Below are 15,201 nucleotides of genomic sequence, written 5' to 3'. Positions count from 1 at the left end.
GCCCACGGGTTAAAGGTAATACCAGTCTACACAACCGGGCCCTGGATTTTAACGACATTAGAGTCTACCATGTACAGAGGCGCATTTGTTTGAAATCGGTTTGCACAAACCGTATCGGTTTATAGGAAAATCGTCTTTCTTCATATCTTTTCATAAACGGGTTTTCATAAACCGGTGTCTTAGGTTAGGCGTAAACCGACTAAACCGTTCGCCGGGGGTTCGCAAGATCATACCGACTTTTCCCATAGCGGAATAAACCTCCGGTGTCCGCTGACTCAAACCGATTTCTCGTTCTGTCGCATTTGTTCTCGCTACTGCAACCCGGTTTATGATGCAACGAGACGATAGAAACCGATTTCGAACAAATAATGCATACACAAAGCCAAACTTGTTTCACTTTTTCTAGAACTATACATATTGTGAAGTTTCTATAGGTGATGTGGGTGACGTATGTCGTCGGGAGTACCACTTGAACAGGTGCCCGCCGCCGCCGTTATTACAAAACTGGTAACAACGCCCTGATTTACGACATTCGCCGGGGATATTACTTTCTGCTTGTACGTCTGAGGTCTTCATCAAAAAACAATCAAAATGAGTAACGACGAAATTGTCAAAACTACCGGTAGGTTTGAAATTAACAGTCATGCATTTACAATTAACTGTTTACCATTTACAAGTAACTGTTTACAATTTACAAGTAAATGTTCACCATTTACAAGTAAATGTTTACCATTTACAAGTAAATGTTTACCATTTACAAGTAAAAGTTCTGCATTTACAATTTACAGTTTTAGATTTACAATTAACAGTTTCCATTTTCCGTTTTGCTACGGAGGCCGCTATTACAATTGAGAGTTTACAGTTTTTACAATTTAGAGAGAGTGCGAAAGATAACGACTTAACTGTTTCGTTTATGATATCAAGATTACGTTTTCGCTCTGTTAATGTTTATATGATCTTGTTTTGAAGGCGACAAGTTGAAACTGTCTCCGACGGATCGAAAAAGATGCGATACACTATTGAAACTGTTCGATGAGAAGGACCTCGATGGAAGCGGTACGCTGTGCTTGGATGAGTGTGTCAAAATGTTCAAAAATCCATGCCAGGCAAAGGTAAAAAACTAATTGGGGAATTTCAACCTTCAAAATACATGAACAAAATACTTAGTAGTATAACATTGATATAAATGTAAGCTCAGGTCGACATACGACCCGATTAGGTCGACATACGACCCGACTAGGTCGACATCCGACCCGTTCAGATCGGCACAACGGTAGTACACACACGTAACAATAGTCTAGTTTAACGATGGCATCTACTTCTGGTAAATCAGTCCAAGATGATCAAAAGTCTCGAGTTCACCGATATAGTTGAGGTTTACGTTAGTTTTTTTTTTTTAATCTACTTCTGCTAGATCGATGGTTGTTTTTTTTATATTTTGTAGGAGTATTTCGAATTTATGAACAGGGATCAAAGGGGCGGTGTCAGTAAAAAAGAATTCCTCGCGGCCTTACACGTGTACGTATGCCCAAAATAACTCATCAATCTGGAACAACTAGTTAACGCTCCTAAGTTGAAGAGGTTGCAACAGAGAGGTTCTAGATTTAAGGGACTGCAACACAGAGCTGAGGGGTTCAAAATTGGAGGGGTTGCAACAGAGCTTGGGGGTTCTAGATCGGAGGGGTTGCAACAGAGCTTGGGGGTTTTAAATCGGAGGGGTTTGCAACAGAGCTTGGGGGTTCTAAATTGGAGGGGTTTGCAACAAAAATTGGGGGTTCTAGATTGGAGGGGTTGTGTCAGTGCTCAGGGGATCAAGATCGGAGGGGTCGTACCCTGGGCGACTCAACCTTATGGCAGAGTTCCATGTATAGGGGAAGGTCTCAGTGTCAGAAGTGCGTCCAGACAGAGGTGTTCCAGATATTGAGCTTGGGGGGTTCTAGATTGGAGGGGTTGTGTCAGTGCTCAGGGGTTCAAGATCGGAGGGGTCGTACCCTGGGGGACCCAACGTTATGGTAGAGTTCCATGTATAGGGGAAGGTCTCAGTGTCAGAAGTGCGTTCAGACAGAGATGTTCCAGATATTGAGTTGATTTAAATAAAGAGAATTACCTAGAATTTCTAGATAGCACGATTTTGAAGATTGGATTTCTATTTGATACTTTCCATTCCAGTCAGGACAAGGAATCTCAATACAGACATATGTTCAACATAGCGGATAAGGATGATGACAACAAACTGACCGTCGACGAAATCGCTAAAGAACTCAACATCAGCCCCGAATTGGCCGACGCTCTACGGAAGAAAGTTAAGGAATGCGACACGAATAACGACGGCAAACTCAGTTTCGAAGAGTTCAAGCAGTTCATGCCGCTAGCCATTTGTCAACTGTAAACATCAATTCATAACTACCACTATTCCGCCATCTGGTGGCGACGGTAGAAAATCTTAAAAAAACAGCAATGATTCGTTTTATTACCTCAAAGTCACAATCAATGTTAGAAATGACTTGGCTATTTCATCATCATCATCATTAACTTAATAAACTAGAAATGAATGAATTTGATTGGCTGATTGGTGACCACGAGGGAGGTCTATTTGTGACGTCATATATGGTCCTACGTATAATGATAGCTCAATATCTATAAAACTTTTACAAATTTCGTTCAATAAAACAAGCTTTATTCATTTAGCCTACATTTGACTGATATCTTTGTTTCTATCTATGGTTATCGCGACAGTGGCGCCACGGTGCAGCTGGCATCCATTCTAGATATATTAGTTCATTTACCCACCTAGTACCATTTTTCGGGTTGACTGCGAACAGAAAATTAAATCTTAAGAAAAAACTTCTGTCGTCTGTCTATATGGGGGTAGAAGTATCCAATATATCTGTGGCTCATCGACCTCGCCTACCAGTGGTAGTTCGGTTATAGCTCAGTGACCTCGCGAATGGCAGTGTTGGTTTAAAACGCCCAATTAGGCCCAGCGACCTTGCCTGCCGGTGGTAGTTTTTAGAAACGTCCCATTTCTATGACGCAAAGTGATCTCGCGTGCCAGTGATGGTTTCTAAAGAAATACCGTGTTTCTATGGCTAAAAACACAAATAAGATCATTCGGTAAAAAGGAACCGCAATAAACCCTTACTGGCCCTTAGAAAATGCACGAATGGAAAACAAAGCATCATTTCATATAAGCTTAAAAGGGTTATTATCGTTCAATGTGTCCCGGGTATCTTGATGATGGAACCGTGCTGGGAGTTCACACTCTATATCACTTTTAGCGCGGCGAACACAATCGAAAGCTTTTATAAAATCTATAAAATAGTTTTGTTGATTTGTTTGTGATCGCGTGTGCGTTCTACTTAACTGTGTGTGCTTTTAATGAAAAGTGACATATCGTCTGTCTCTGTTGCTGCGGTATTTACTCTGGTGCGGTTATTTTGAATGCGACGAGAGCCGACATTTTAGATTTATAGGTTGGTACAATAAGACGGCCATGATGGAGATCGTGCTCCAATTTGTCCAAATTATGAGCGAGAAATCGGGGCTCTGACAGCAGGATTTTGCCCTATTCTCGCGGGACTTGGAGAAGGATTCCAATATGGCCGCCTTATTTTGAAGTAGGCGAATAGATTTGATATAAGATACAGGTTAAAACCGGTTCACGACGGCCTGGTTTCGATTTAAATCCAGGTTCAATTCTACGATGGATTCGGCTGCTTTGTTGTGGCTGTCGATCACGTGGTATATTGTACTCCATAGCGAGGCTTTGGAGTCACGTGTTGCGATGTTTAAACGCGATAACCAAGTCGTCAGCTCCGCGGCGACCTTGACCAAAACGCAAGTGGTTAGCGTAACCGAATGCGCTATGGCCTGCGTCCAGGTGTTGGCATGCGTTGGGATTGTGTTCACTGAACCCTCGCAAGGTGGCAACACTGGTGAATGTTTGACCCATAAGGAGACGATGCTCAATGGTATGAACGATTATCAACCATCAGGCGGCGCCACTGTCGCTCATTATCAGGTAAGTTTGTGAAAATTGATTTTCAGAAATTGTTGCTTTCCGTAAAAAGTTTAGCTCAAAGAATCGAGTCTAAACGTCACTACTGTCTTAGTTTGTAAAATATCTCTTAAAAAACTTAAGTCTACGAGCCATTTTCAAAACTAAGAGAGTAGTGTGGTTAAGACTCAATTCTATGCGCTGTTTTCAAAACAGTTTAATGAATATAGTTCATTTACAATTGAAATTGAGGGAAGTAGCGCCAGGTTGTTAGTGACTGTTTATGAAATGGCTGAGACATAAAATTGAGCCCCAACTGCAAAAACCAATTCAAGATTGATCATCATTTGTTTCTGAAAGACAAAGACTGTCCTAACAACGAAAGCCGATTGGTCAATAAGTTACTTACAAAATAACAAATAACCTCTGAGGTATGATGTACGTAATGTTGTAGAAGATCAGCGAACCTGGAACAGTTAAATATTTTGTGATCGAGCAAAGCGTCGCCAATATGGAAGAAGCGGCAAAGCTGTGCGAATCAGAGGGGAAAACCCTCGCGTCAATGACTACGTCACCGGAAGTGCAGAAGTTGAACGAGCTACTTCGTGATCTGACGGGTAAAAACAATTCAATCCGTTAATTTATTAATATTTGATTGGAACGATATTGCGATAATTGTGTACGTATCCCTGGCCATAATTAACTAAATATGCCACCTAAACTCAAGCGCGGATACAAGGTGTAGCACCTGGGACACGTGCTACCCTCTAATTCTTTCGTTGGTTGAAACAAGCTCAAATCCTTGGAAATCTCATCTGCAGGGGTTTAGTTTTAAAAATTTTCGTAGGGGAGGGCCAACAGACCCCCCTTTCGTTACGCGTGGGTAGTGCCTCCTTGAAATAGTTATTGCCCTTCTTGTCGGGTGCTACCTCTCAATATAAGCTCTGAATCCGCCTCTGAAACTCCACTTTTACCTGTAAGCACAAATACTTTAGTAGATCGCTTAACCACTACGTGGCGCTAGTGTTAGTTAGGTTTATTGGTTATAATAGGGACATTCTAATATACTGCAAATCCCCTTTTTCATAATTGATGGTTTTATCATTTGTTTCTTAGGCGATTATTGGCTGTCGGCGCGAGCCGCTACTATACAACAGGCGGACATGAGATGGTTCAACGGAACTGGCCCGGTCGTCGAAGCGTCGCTATGGTTACCGTCCGATACGGAAGAGATCGATCAACATTGCGTGGCGATCAAAAAGGACGATAGCACCGCGGACGGGTTACTGAAGACTCGCGATTGTAACGATCATACTTACAACCTTGTTTGTGAATTCAGAAATTGAAGAAAGCGCCACCTGTTAATGAGATTCGAAACAAAAGAAGAACTTCTTCAGTAAATGCATCAATGGACTTCATTCTCTAAAACTTGCGCAGTTGTTATCTTCAACTTTTGTTCTCCTGGTGATCTCTCGCATATTTTCTAAGTTATAATACAATAGAACTTTACTTTTTTCGAATTCAATTATAATCTTTCTCGTTTTTTCTTCCGGTTTTTCCTCATCGCTATGACGACGAATAACTGAACGCATTGTTGTATATGTATTTGTAATGACTGGTCCTCGCGTGACCTACACGTGACCTCTTGCGAGCTATATGCGACGTGTGTAAAAACTGGTTATTTTCAATATAGGGAGCTAATGGTTTTTGAATGAGCCCTCGTGACACAGCAAAACCTGTTTATATACGTTACATAGTGCCGTCTGCTTGCTGACCTCGCAAGTATATTAGTATTGGTATAGATAGGACTTAACGTTGTGAAAGGGAGAGAGAGACCAGAATACTGATTCTTCTAACACACTATACTCTGGACACTGTGCAGTAAAACTTCAGGCATTCGGGGACAAAATACAGGAATAGTCAAACTCTGTCGTTTGAAGTCGTCGAGCACTGAAGTCAGGTTTATTTTTGAGTCCAGGGTTCGCCAATCTACAAAAGTGTAAGTCGTCGGTTTGGATAAGCCTCACATTATTGAAGTCCTCGCTATATTAGTGACTTCCTCATTTTCCAATCCAATTCATTGAGTGTAAGTCATCATTTTGTTAATATCTGCGCTTTTCATTTTTAAAACCTATGTCAGGTATGGAGGCCCGAGTTTTGGCACCAAACGTCTTTCATGCCAAGTTTTAATTCAAATGTATAATGTAGTTTTGTAGGAGTAGGATGCAAGCACCACGTGACTGTAGAGACTGATCACGTGACTACTGTCCACGTACGCGACTGACCTCACTGATCACGTGATTACCGGTACTGATTTTTGAGAGTGGAGCGTAATTCGGGATTCGACGCGAAGATGAAATTCATCCTCGCTATCGGTCGTTTCGTCTCTGTTGTTTTAATCGTGATGTCGTCTGCCGCCAGCGTGACGTCAGTTGTGACGTCATGTGATAAAATCGACGATTGTAGCTGTCTTATGTCGGACGGAAGTGGATTGGTCAACATCCGGTCATTAGCCAATACCGACAATAAACCAAGGTACGGGAAATGGGGATAATTCAGGCTGACCGATCAATCAGTTTCACTTTTTCACCAAGAACCTTAGTGTCTGATGTATACACTAGGATCTCGTAGAGCAATGGAGATCTCTGTGGAGACAACCACTGCCAGGACTGGCCTGGGTGAATTCATCCTCCCCCGGCAGGGATTCGAACCTGATGGCATCGAGATTGCCACGGCACTAAACCCTGCCATAATCGACCGTGTGCGCAGATACATGCGCAGTTCAGATGATGTGATTTTTAGCCAATCAGAAATCCCGTTCTATTTTAGCCCGGGTTTTCCCATTTATAGTTCATCCTTGAAATTTGCCTCAACGATTATACAACGAGCAATCTGATTGGTGCCGCCAGTTTTCGTTCGGAAAGCTGCGCATGTACCTGCGCACCCGGTCTACTGATGCAGGGGTTCGTGCCGTGGCTGAGTGTAGCGATGCCATCAAGTTCGAGTCCCTGCAGAGGGAGGATGGGGTGAATTTCACTTTGGACTCAGTTACACAGTCATGGCTTAGATTTAAAACCAGTCCAAGCTCACTTTGGTTCTATAGCCAATCTCATAATTTACGACCAGTTAAATGTCATTTTGGTTCACTTAAAACTAAGCTAAGCTCATTTTGTTCCATAACCAATCAAACAACTTAAAACCAGTCCAAGCTCACTTTGGTTCTATAGCCAATCTCATAATTTACGACCAGTTAAATGTCATTTTGGTTCACTTAAAACTAAGCTAAGCTCATTTTGTTCCATAACCAATCAAACAACTTAAAACCAGGCTAAGCTCACTTTGGTTCTATAACCAATCAAACAACTTAGAACCAGTTTAAGCTCATTTTGGTTATATAACCAATCTGACAACTTTAAGACCAGAGTCTAAGATCCACATTTATGCCAATGGTAACTACCCGGCTGGCCATCAGAAACAGTTAAAGGTGCTTATTATAGCCCAAATGATCTCATCAGAAATGTGAATATTTTGTTTGCAGATTTTCCGTCACTTATCAACCAACTGTGACCTATTACTACAATCCATGTTTGGCCTTCACCTTGCAGCAACCGTGCGTGAACGTTACAGTAAGTTTACACTAAAGCATTAGCTAACATTGATTATGTAAGACATCGTGTACACTTGGGCCTTGGGTTACTACAAGCTTCGCCTGGGTGTCTGTGATGCCTGATGAAATTCCATACGATACCTGCCACCCCACCCCCCATTCCCATCCCCCTCCCCCGCTCTAAACAGCTTGCAACTCGCCTCGTCTCAGTCCCCCGATGTTTGTTTCAAATCAGAAAAAGCGCACTGTACCATTTTACCAGTTTACAGCATTTTAGATTTATTGCGCGAAAAGATTTGTTTCTTGCTTCCATTAGCGGACAACGTATTTATGCATCTTTAAATTATCTATCATGACATGAAACAAACAATATACGCGATAAAAGCTGTTGGTTCGCGCGTGCGCGCGGTGGTTGAAATTGATAAAGTGACAAATTATCGAAATTCAGGAGACACATTGTAGATTCTAGAAGACACACATGGACTGACAGTGAGATACAGGGGACCGCCATAAGGACAGCAGAACGCGTCTCAGACTCGTCGACCACGCGGTTAGACAGCAGGCGGTGATTAAGTGACGGCGTCAGGTCTGTACAGTAGTGAGGGCAGCCAAACAGACAGACAACAGACAGCCACTGGGACAGTAGTCGCACTGACAGCTTCGAACACAGCCATAGTGACAGCAGCCACGCAGCAGACAGCTGTCAAGGATGTCTCGTTCGCGACTTTGGCCGCTATACGACGAGCGTTTAGTTCATGATTTCAATAAAACATGTCGACCCAATTACATCACGTGGTCGCGTTTCTATATCAACACGTTAGTGGCGACACCTATCGCGTTAGTGGCTACGATTCTAAACGTGTTCTGTTATTTCGTGCTCAGACGGTTCTCGTTCCAGCCTACCTATCATTTACTGAAAGCGCTGACAATAGTTGACGCACTATTTTCGCTGGTAAGCGTTCCCGAATTCAGCGTAGGTGCACTGTACAGATATTTCCAATATGGCCGACGATTTATCTACATCCGCCAAAATCTGTTATTTCCGTATCTCGACGGATATCTACCGGGCGTCGTGTACGGCATCTATATGATACGTAACTGGATAACAGTCTGTGTCACCTTGGAACGAGTGCTTACCGTTCTGTTTCCGTTCAAGGTCAAACGATGGACGACCGTACGATCGTTGAATCACGTGATCGCCGCGGTCGTCTGCTTCAACGTGCTCGCGTCCATGCCGAATTTGCTGTATAAGGTTTATCCGACGGTTAACAATCAATGTCGATATTATTTCAAATCGGAGAAATTCTATAGTTACGGCAATATTTGGCCGTCGTTCACTATGGGCAGATATACCCGACCACTAGTCGTATATTTCGGCACAGTCACCCCGATCTTACTTTTATTTATCGGTAATGCCGTTTTGTGTACGAACGTTATAAACGTTCAAAAGAAACGACGCTCATTGTTGGCGAAGAGTTCGCAGCAGACGAGCAGCAACAAAGATACAATGGCGCTGGTGACCACTATAACCATAGTAACGGCGCATTTGCTTTGTGAATTTCCGAATATGTTCGCGTTGTTGAACTTCGATTTTCGTTGGTTACGCGGAATAGTAGAACGAAATCTATTCAGATATGCCGCCGAAACCGGAAGTAAAATAGATTCCTTAGTGAACGTAATCTTGTATCTAGTTGTTAACAGACGTTTCCGTAGCAACGCGGTGGATATTCTGCGTTGCACCAGACGGAAATATAATGCGTAAGGTCCCCGGACCCTGAAACCCTGCGGCACACGCACACAGTCACACACATCCCAGTTCACCTAAAGCTAAAATATTAATACCAAATAAAATAGTAAAATATGTGGAATAAATGAATATTGAAATCCGCTGGTCGTAGAGAGTACGCATCATGCAGCAGTCACATGCACCCCTCCCTTTCCTTTGGATTGGAACCCACCCGAAGATATTTCCAACAGAGAAGATCCCGGATGAGTGTCATACTTGCAGAGGTTTTATTGATCTCAATATGACAAAAAAAAGGCAGCAACTTCCATAGACTGGATCCCGGAAACCCTTGATCAGCCCTGCCACCACGTGGATAATACGTAATTGGACTACCAGTGCCCCAGATTCAATAGAATTAATTGATACATGGACGTCACAAGGGGAAGGGGGGTTCGGTAGTTCGAACGAACCCCCTTTTTGAATTTTCATACAACGACGAACGTCGGCACATGGTCTGCATAGCAAATCAAAATCGATACTTGCTAAGTAAACGGTGACCTATCGGCCTCAGATTGCACCAGAACGCGCCTGCTTGCACGAAATTTTAAAATATTTCTGGGGTCGGACCCCCAGACCCCCTCTATTCCTAGAAACGACCCAAAAAAAAATCCTGGGGACGCCCATGTCAGATCAATTGTTTTTCAAACGTGAGCGTTTTTGTCGTAGTTAAATTGTTGTATAATTATTCTCTGTCTTTCCTCACTCGCAGGCGTGCCTCGTCTTGAATTCCCGCGGCTTCATTGCACTGGGTAAACCGTCACCTACTGTTTGGTCGTACGATACAACTGATAAAACCGTCAAAGTATCGTATGTTACTACGGAGTAAGTTTTAAGATATGCTATGTCCTGAAGTATTTACACTCTACAGTCAAACCCCTCGATATAGGCGCATTCCTAAGGTTAACTATATCGTCTATCTTGTTAAATGCAACTTTTCCATCTGCCAGGAGATGCGATTGGCTAACGTTTAGTGGTACGACGACGACCCTTTGCCATAGTGCGACCAGATTTCGGAGTTCCTGTGGATCCTAGGCTAAACATATTCTGTCCACCCGAAAATAACAATCGATAGCATACGAGATTCTGTGACTATATCAAATTACTTTCCGTTAATATCCAAAAGGTACCTCAACTACACCCCGCTAATGCCATCTTTAGTTCTAAAATATGGAATTATTCTGTTATTTTAGTTAGAACTGCATGTAGTTAAAAATAACCGTCGATACGCCACTATCTATAGGCTCTGCTACCAAAATCCTAAATCACAAAATATCGCCGCGTTTGTCAGGGATTGACTGTAGGCCTAAGACTGACACCTAAAGCACCGGTGTTAATCGTTCATATTTTCAGCAAAACTTCATCAACTGTTGTGAAATTAAGATGTAACACGGGCGTTACGACACCTCAGTTCAAATACATCGGTACCGATCCACGGGTAGGTGTTCCTGTCCGAACTGGACTAGTCCGGGCCGACAGTTGCTCAGCTGGACCAGTCTGGGGCCACAAATGTTTAAAAGATGGTCGACGCTTATCGTTGGAAAGTAATTGAAGACTGCATTAGTACCATGATGCATATTTGTCAACTTATACCAGCGCTTGACTATTGTCAGTCCTCAGTCTGGTCCAGTTGACTATCTTAGGGCCCCAGACTGGTCAAGCTGGACTCTAAACTCTTGAGTCGTACTTGTTGTCTTATGCAAATGATTATTCACTGAACTGTCATCTAGACGTATCTTTTGTAGACTTTTTCGTATAATTTTGAATTGACGTCATCAGAGGTTTGTCCAGTCACGAGTCTCAGTGTCGGTTCCATACTGTGCATCACGTGAGTAAAGTAATATGGCAATTATAGATGTACATAATCATTGATGGTAGTTTTGCTCGATTATCAATGCCACAATTACAAAGGAACCGATCAAATAACAATTTCTCTTTCGAATACGACCAATAACTTCAATATTCAGGTTTAGATTCAATATGCACCGCCATCTTACTTCCGTTCGGGGAAATCCCCAGCCGGCACCAGTCCATGCTCGATGTGGTGGCAGCACCGTACAATGCACTAACGCCCGAACTGAAACTGGATTCTCTTGACGATTACGAATCGATCGCCACCAATCAACCTTGCACACTTGATTGTTAACGATCATGACCTACCTCGGTCAGTGGGGCGAGGCGTGATGCTGTCGCATTCACTATCAGTGCTGAGTGACAAGCGGGTTCGAGTCCTGCTGGCTGCTTACTTTGCACGGGCAACACTCAAAACGAACCGCGGTCCCGTCGTGAGGTTAAACGAACAATCCAAACGGATAAATCTTGAAGATTAGAATTCAAAAGACGTGAATTAAAACAAACGAACTAAAATCTGTTGTTTTATTGTTCAGTTTTTTCAGCTTGCTGTTCGCTTACTTCATACTGGGATTCATATTCACGCATTTTGTGATGAAAGCCGAAGGAGCGGACAAGATACCGAACTACATTTTCTGGTCGAATTTACCCGGATTAATAACCGTACGTTACTGAAATACAATCTGCACGTATCACTGTTCTGACTTTGTTTCATGAAAATATAGACCTATGCAACAAATGGCAGCCTCGATAGACACTTCCAGAAAGGAGAGATGCTTCCAAAGACATTGGTAGACTAGAAAAATTGCTTTCAATTGCCCTTTTAGGCATGAAAGCTGCTTTCAATGATCCCCCAGAAAGGAAAGCTGCTTTCAATGATCCCCCAGAAAGGAAAGCTGCTTTCAATGGCACTATTTGAAAAGATAGCTGCTTTTAATGACCCTTCCTGAAATTGCTACCAGCTATGTTATTGACTAGAAGACAATGAATCTTATTCGCAAGGAATTTATATTTTAGGATGGTTTTCAATTTGTTCGTGGAAAGATATTCAAAAGGGAGTCGTATTCTGCCATATAGACAGATGTACAGTACCTGCTTCAAGTACTAGCATCAAGTACCAGCATCAAGTACCTGCTTCAAGTATCAGCATCCATTCGCTTTGAATCTATTGTTATTTATTGTTTAGATACAAACAAATTGAAGTATATTTTTGGATTGTGCTTTTTGTTTATGAAATAAATAAGGTATTTATTTATTGTACAGCGTTCGCCATCGTTTTATAACCTACTGATTTTCATCTGTTCTGGGGGTAACTTTTCAGATCAGACGACCCGGCCTGTTGTGAGGTTCGAGTATTGGTATTCGTCTTTAAGTCTAAGAGCAATGGTTTCAGCGACCACTAGTACTACAGGTTCAAACCCTGAACCCCAGTAGATGATTTGCATATATTTGAATATAAGGTCGCGCGTTTTGTTAACAACAGATTGTTACGGATTAGATATAATATGTACCTGATGTTTTTATTGTGCGCAGATTACAATACCGCTTATCTCACTATAACAATATCGTATCGTGCGCGTACCATACACATACATCACACACTGCCAGCATCGGAAACATAATTCTTATGGGGATACACCATTTTTTTCGTAAATCATATTGAAGGTAATGATGTGTGAAAAAGCCCCGATAATATATGATTCCTGATATATTTCATTGAGCTAATAATACACGTAGTTAATTTGACGTTACGACTATAGTCAAAGTCCTTTTTAGGGCCACTGACATCATTTTCCAGAGAAAAAATTGCTTAATCCAACTCAAATTCAATGGATATATCGTTCTGTCTAAAGCTGCGAAATTCGTTAAACGCCATGTTTTTTTTTATCGAGCAGTGACGTCATAACGGATTTTTTATATTAATCCTAATCGTCATTTTCAGGAATACTAGTGTTGATAACAAAATTATGAGATACACAAAACTAGAAAGCCTGAAGAAGATGACTATTATAACATATTAGAAAGGTTGAATTTGCAAGATTTTCTATTATCTTTATCATCATGGAATCAATTTGTTTCATCAATGGTTATATCCATAATAAATTCATGCATGCAACGATTAAATGCACAATTTGTTTATGATTACGTAGTATCTAATTTGGCAACGAATCGAGAATTGTTAAATTATGCAACAGCAACATATAAAAAAGCACTAAACGCACACGACGAATTGATAATGATTTTTTAAACGTATGAACGTTAGTATCAATGTGTTACCGGGATCTCCGTGAACTGGATGCGAGCGAGGAATAGAATTTGGATAAAAAAGATCGAAGCAGGTAAGGCTTAATATACGTGGCACAAAAACGATATTTCACAAACTATTTATAATATCATTAATACGTAGCTATTTTAGTATGAATATTAAAATATCGAGATCATTTCAACTATAAACTTTAAGTCGGGTTTCGATTTCGATTCGGGAATTCTCGCGTTCGTTGCGACCAGATTATGCTCTATTTAATGGCATCTCGATAGCAAGGGCAAGACTTTAACCGCTTGACCACTCTCCACAGTGCTTATTAAAAGGTGGATTCGAGTCCCGCTGAACGCTGAAAAAAAGGAATTTTTGAAGGTTTTCCTCATTGTTCTTTTTTTGTATATGATAAAAAAAAACAGTATGTCGCTTGGAACACAGTTACTGCAGTTGGTCGAGTATGTCAGTCTGCTTGTGCTAAGTATCGCTGTACACCTTTCCGCATCAACTTGTCAACCGAATTCCACTTTCACAATAGGTAAAAGTTATTCACTATTTATATCGTCCTCTGATAATCTCTATCTTCATTTCAATTGATTTATTTTTGTCAACTTTAATTTCTCAATGACGACCTTTAGGTGCGGTATCGGTAGTATCGGAACCTGTGTATGCTCGCTTGCCAGAGATGGCCCGGACAATATTGACGGACCCGTTTGAGAATGCCTCCGACGGGATCTTCTACACAAGAGACTGGTGTAGTCATCGCATCAAAGTTATCAATATCACAGTTCCAGACGAATATTCACTGATTGTCACCGAACAAGGTGAGACTTAGACTGACGTCTATTTCAACTCGTTTGAAATGATATCGTTCACCATAACCCAGGCAGTCTTTGGAGTAGGCCTATAATCATGATATTGGAGTTAAAATTACCAAAGAGTGAAATGTTAGAATTATTCACATGTGCCGTGATTCTGGTTAATATGGCCACCACAAGTCCAGCTCGTAGAAAAAACACCAAAAAAATAAAATATAGCCGCAAAGCAGCGATTACGGTACGGGTTTTCGGCGAAATACAATTGATATAGCTGCAAAGCAGCGACTAATGATATTCTATATAAATCAAGATTAACAATATGTTTACATGTCTACAAAATGGAACATTCCCAATCAATCATCGAACTCAAAGTTTGGCAGACGACGCGCAATAATGAAAAGAAACATTCAAAAAATTACTCTCTTGACCATACACATCAAAACATCAACATTTAAAACAGTTTGGGTCGGTTGTGAAGTCAGATTGTGTATTTTTTCAGTTGAGAGGCAATTCAAGTCGTTTCCTGATAAATTGGATCTGATTATTGGAACCTACGTGCCGAGTATTCATCAACTGACAACTACCTATTATGTAAATCTTCCGTATATCATAATAACACCAGTCAATGATATCAACACTGAGAAAAGACTTACAACAAAACCGTATCCAGGTAAACCACCTGTAAACCGGGGGCAGTTCTACAGTTGTCAGTTCAGTTTGGGTCCAGTTGAAGTTTGGTTTACTAGTGGGTCAATACCATAGGCACACTGCCATCACGGTATTTGTCAAGCAGTTAAATCTTTCTAACGAGCTCCCAGGAACTGACCCTTGGATCATGTGCTCAAAAGTTAGTAAGAGTTAGTTGTGGGAAACAATAATTCAAGATAT

General features: G+C 41.5%; 2 protein-coding genes across 2 annotated transcripts; both read left to right on the top strand.

The window, feature by feature from the left end:
• Nucleotides 1-519: 519 nt before the first annotated feature.
• Nucleotides 520-2,498, top strand: LOC141911798 (calcineurin subunit B-like). Its single transcript, XM_074802850.1, has 4 exons — nt 520-622; nt 970-1,112; nt 1,445-1,518; nt 2,170-2,498. Exons 1-4 carry the CDS (start codon nt 592-594, stop codon nt 2,387-2,389), a joined length of 468 nt encoding a protein of 155 aa, XP_074658951.1. The 5' UTR covers nt 520-591; the 3' UTR covers nt 2,390-2,498.
• A 3,270-nt stretch (nt 2,499-5,768) lies between these two features.
• On the top strand, nt 5,769-12,451 carry LOC141911796 (uncharacterized). Its single transcript, XM_074802848.1, has 8 exons — nt 5,769-5,996; nt 6,206-6,532; nt 7,536-7,623; nt 10,100-10,212; nt 10,741-10,825; nt 11,133-11,215; nt 11,775-11,901; nt 12,256-12,451. Exons 2-8 carry the CDS (start codon nt 6,351-6,353, stop codon nt 12,313-12,315), a joined length of 738 nt encoding a protein of 245 aa, XP_074658949.1. The 5' UTR covers nt 5,769-5,996; nt 6,206-6,350; the 3' UTR covers nt 12,316-12,451.
• The last annotated feature ends 2,750 nt before the right edge of the window (nt 12,452-15,201 follow it).

The sequence above is a fragment of the Tubulanus polymorphus genome, chromosome 10 (genome assembly GCF_964204645.1).
Source record: "Tubulanus polymorphus chromosome 10, tnTubPoly1.2, whole genome shotgun sequence".
Classification (NCBI taxonomy): Eukaryota; Metazoa; Nemertea; class Palaeonemertea; order Tubulaniformes; family Tubulanidae; genus Tubulanus; species Tubulanus polymorphus.
Note: the sequence above shows the minus strand (reverse complement) of the source record. Positions and strands in the feature narration are given on the sequence as shown.

Excerpts from the sequence above, each read along its gene's own strand:
- LOC141911798 (XM_074802850.1), top strand. The coding sequence starts at position 592 with ATGAGTAACGACGAAATTGTCAAAACTACCG. Across the intron at positions 623-969 it reads CGAAATTGTCAAAACTACCG|GCGACAAGTTGAAACTGTCT; the intron begins GTAGGTTTGAAA and ends CTTGTTTTGAAG. Across the intron at positions 1,519-2,169 it reads TTCCTCGCGGCCTTACACGT|TCAGGACAAGGAATCTCAAT; the intron begins GTACGTATGCCC and ends TTTCCATTCCAG.
- LOC141911796 (XM_074802848.1), top strand. The coding sequence starts at position 6,351 with ATGAAATTCATCCTCGCTATCGGTCGTTTCGTCTCTGTTGTTTTAATC. Across the intron at positions 10,826-11,132 it reads ACATCGGTACCGATCCACGG|ACTTTTTCGTATAATTTTGA; the intron begins GTAGGTGTTCCT and ends TATCTTTTGTAG. Across the intron at positions 11,216-11,774 it reads GGTTCCATACTGTGCATCAC|TTTTTTCAGCTTGCTGTTCG; the intron begins GTGAGTAAAGTA and ends TTTATTGTTCAG.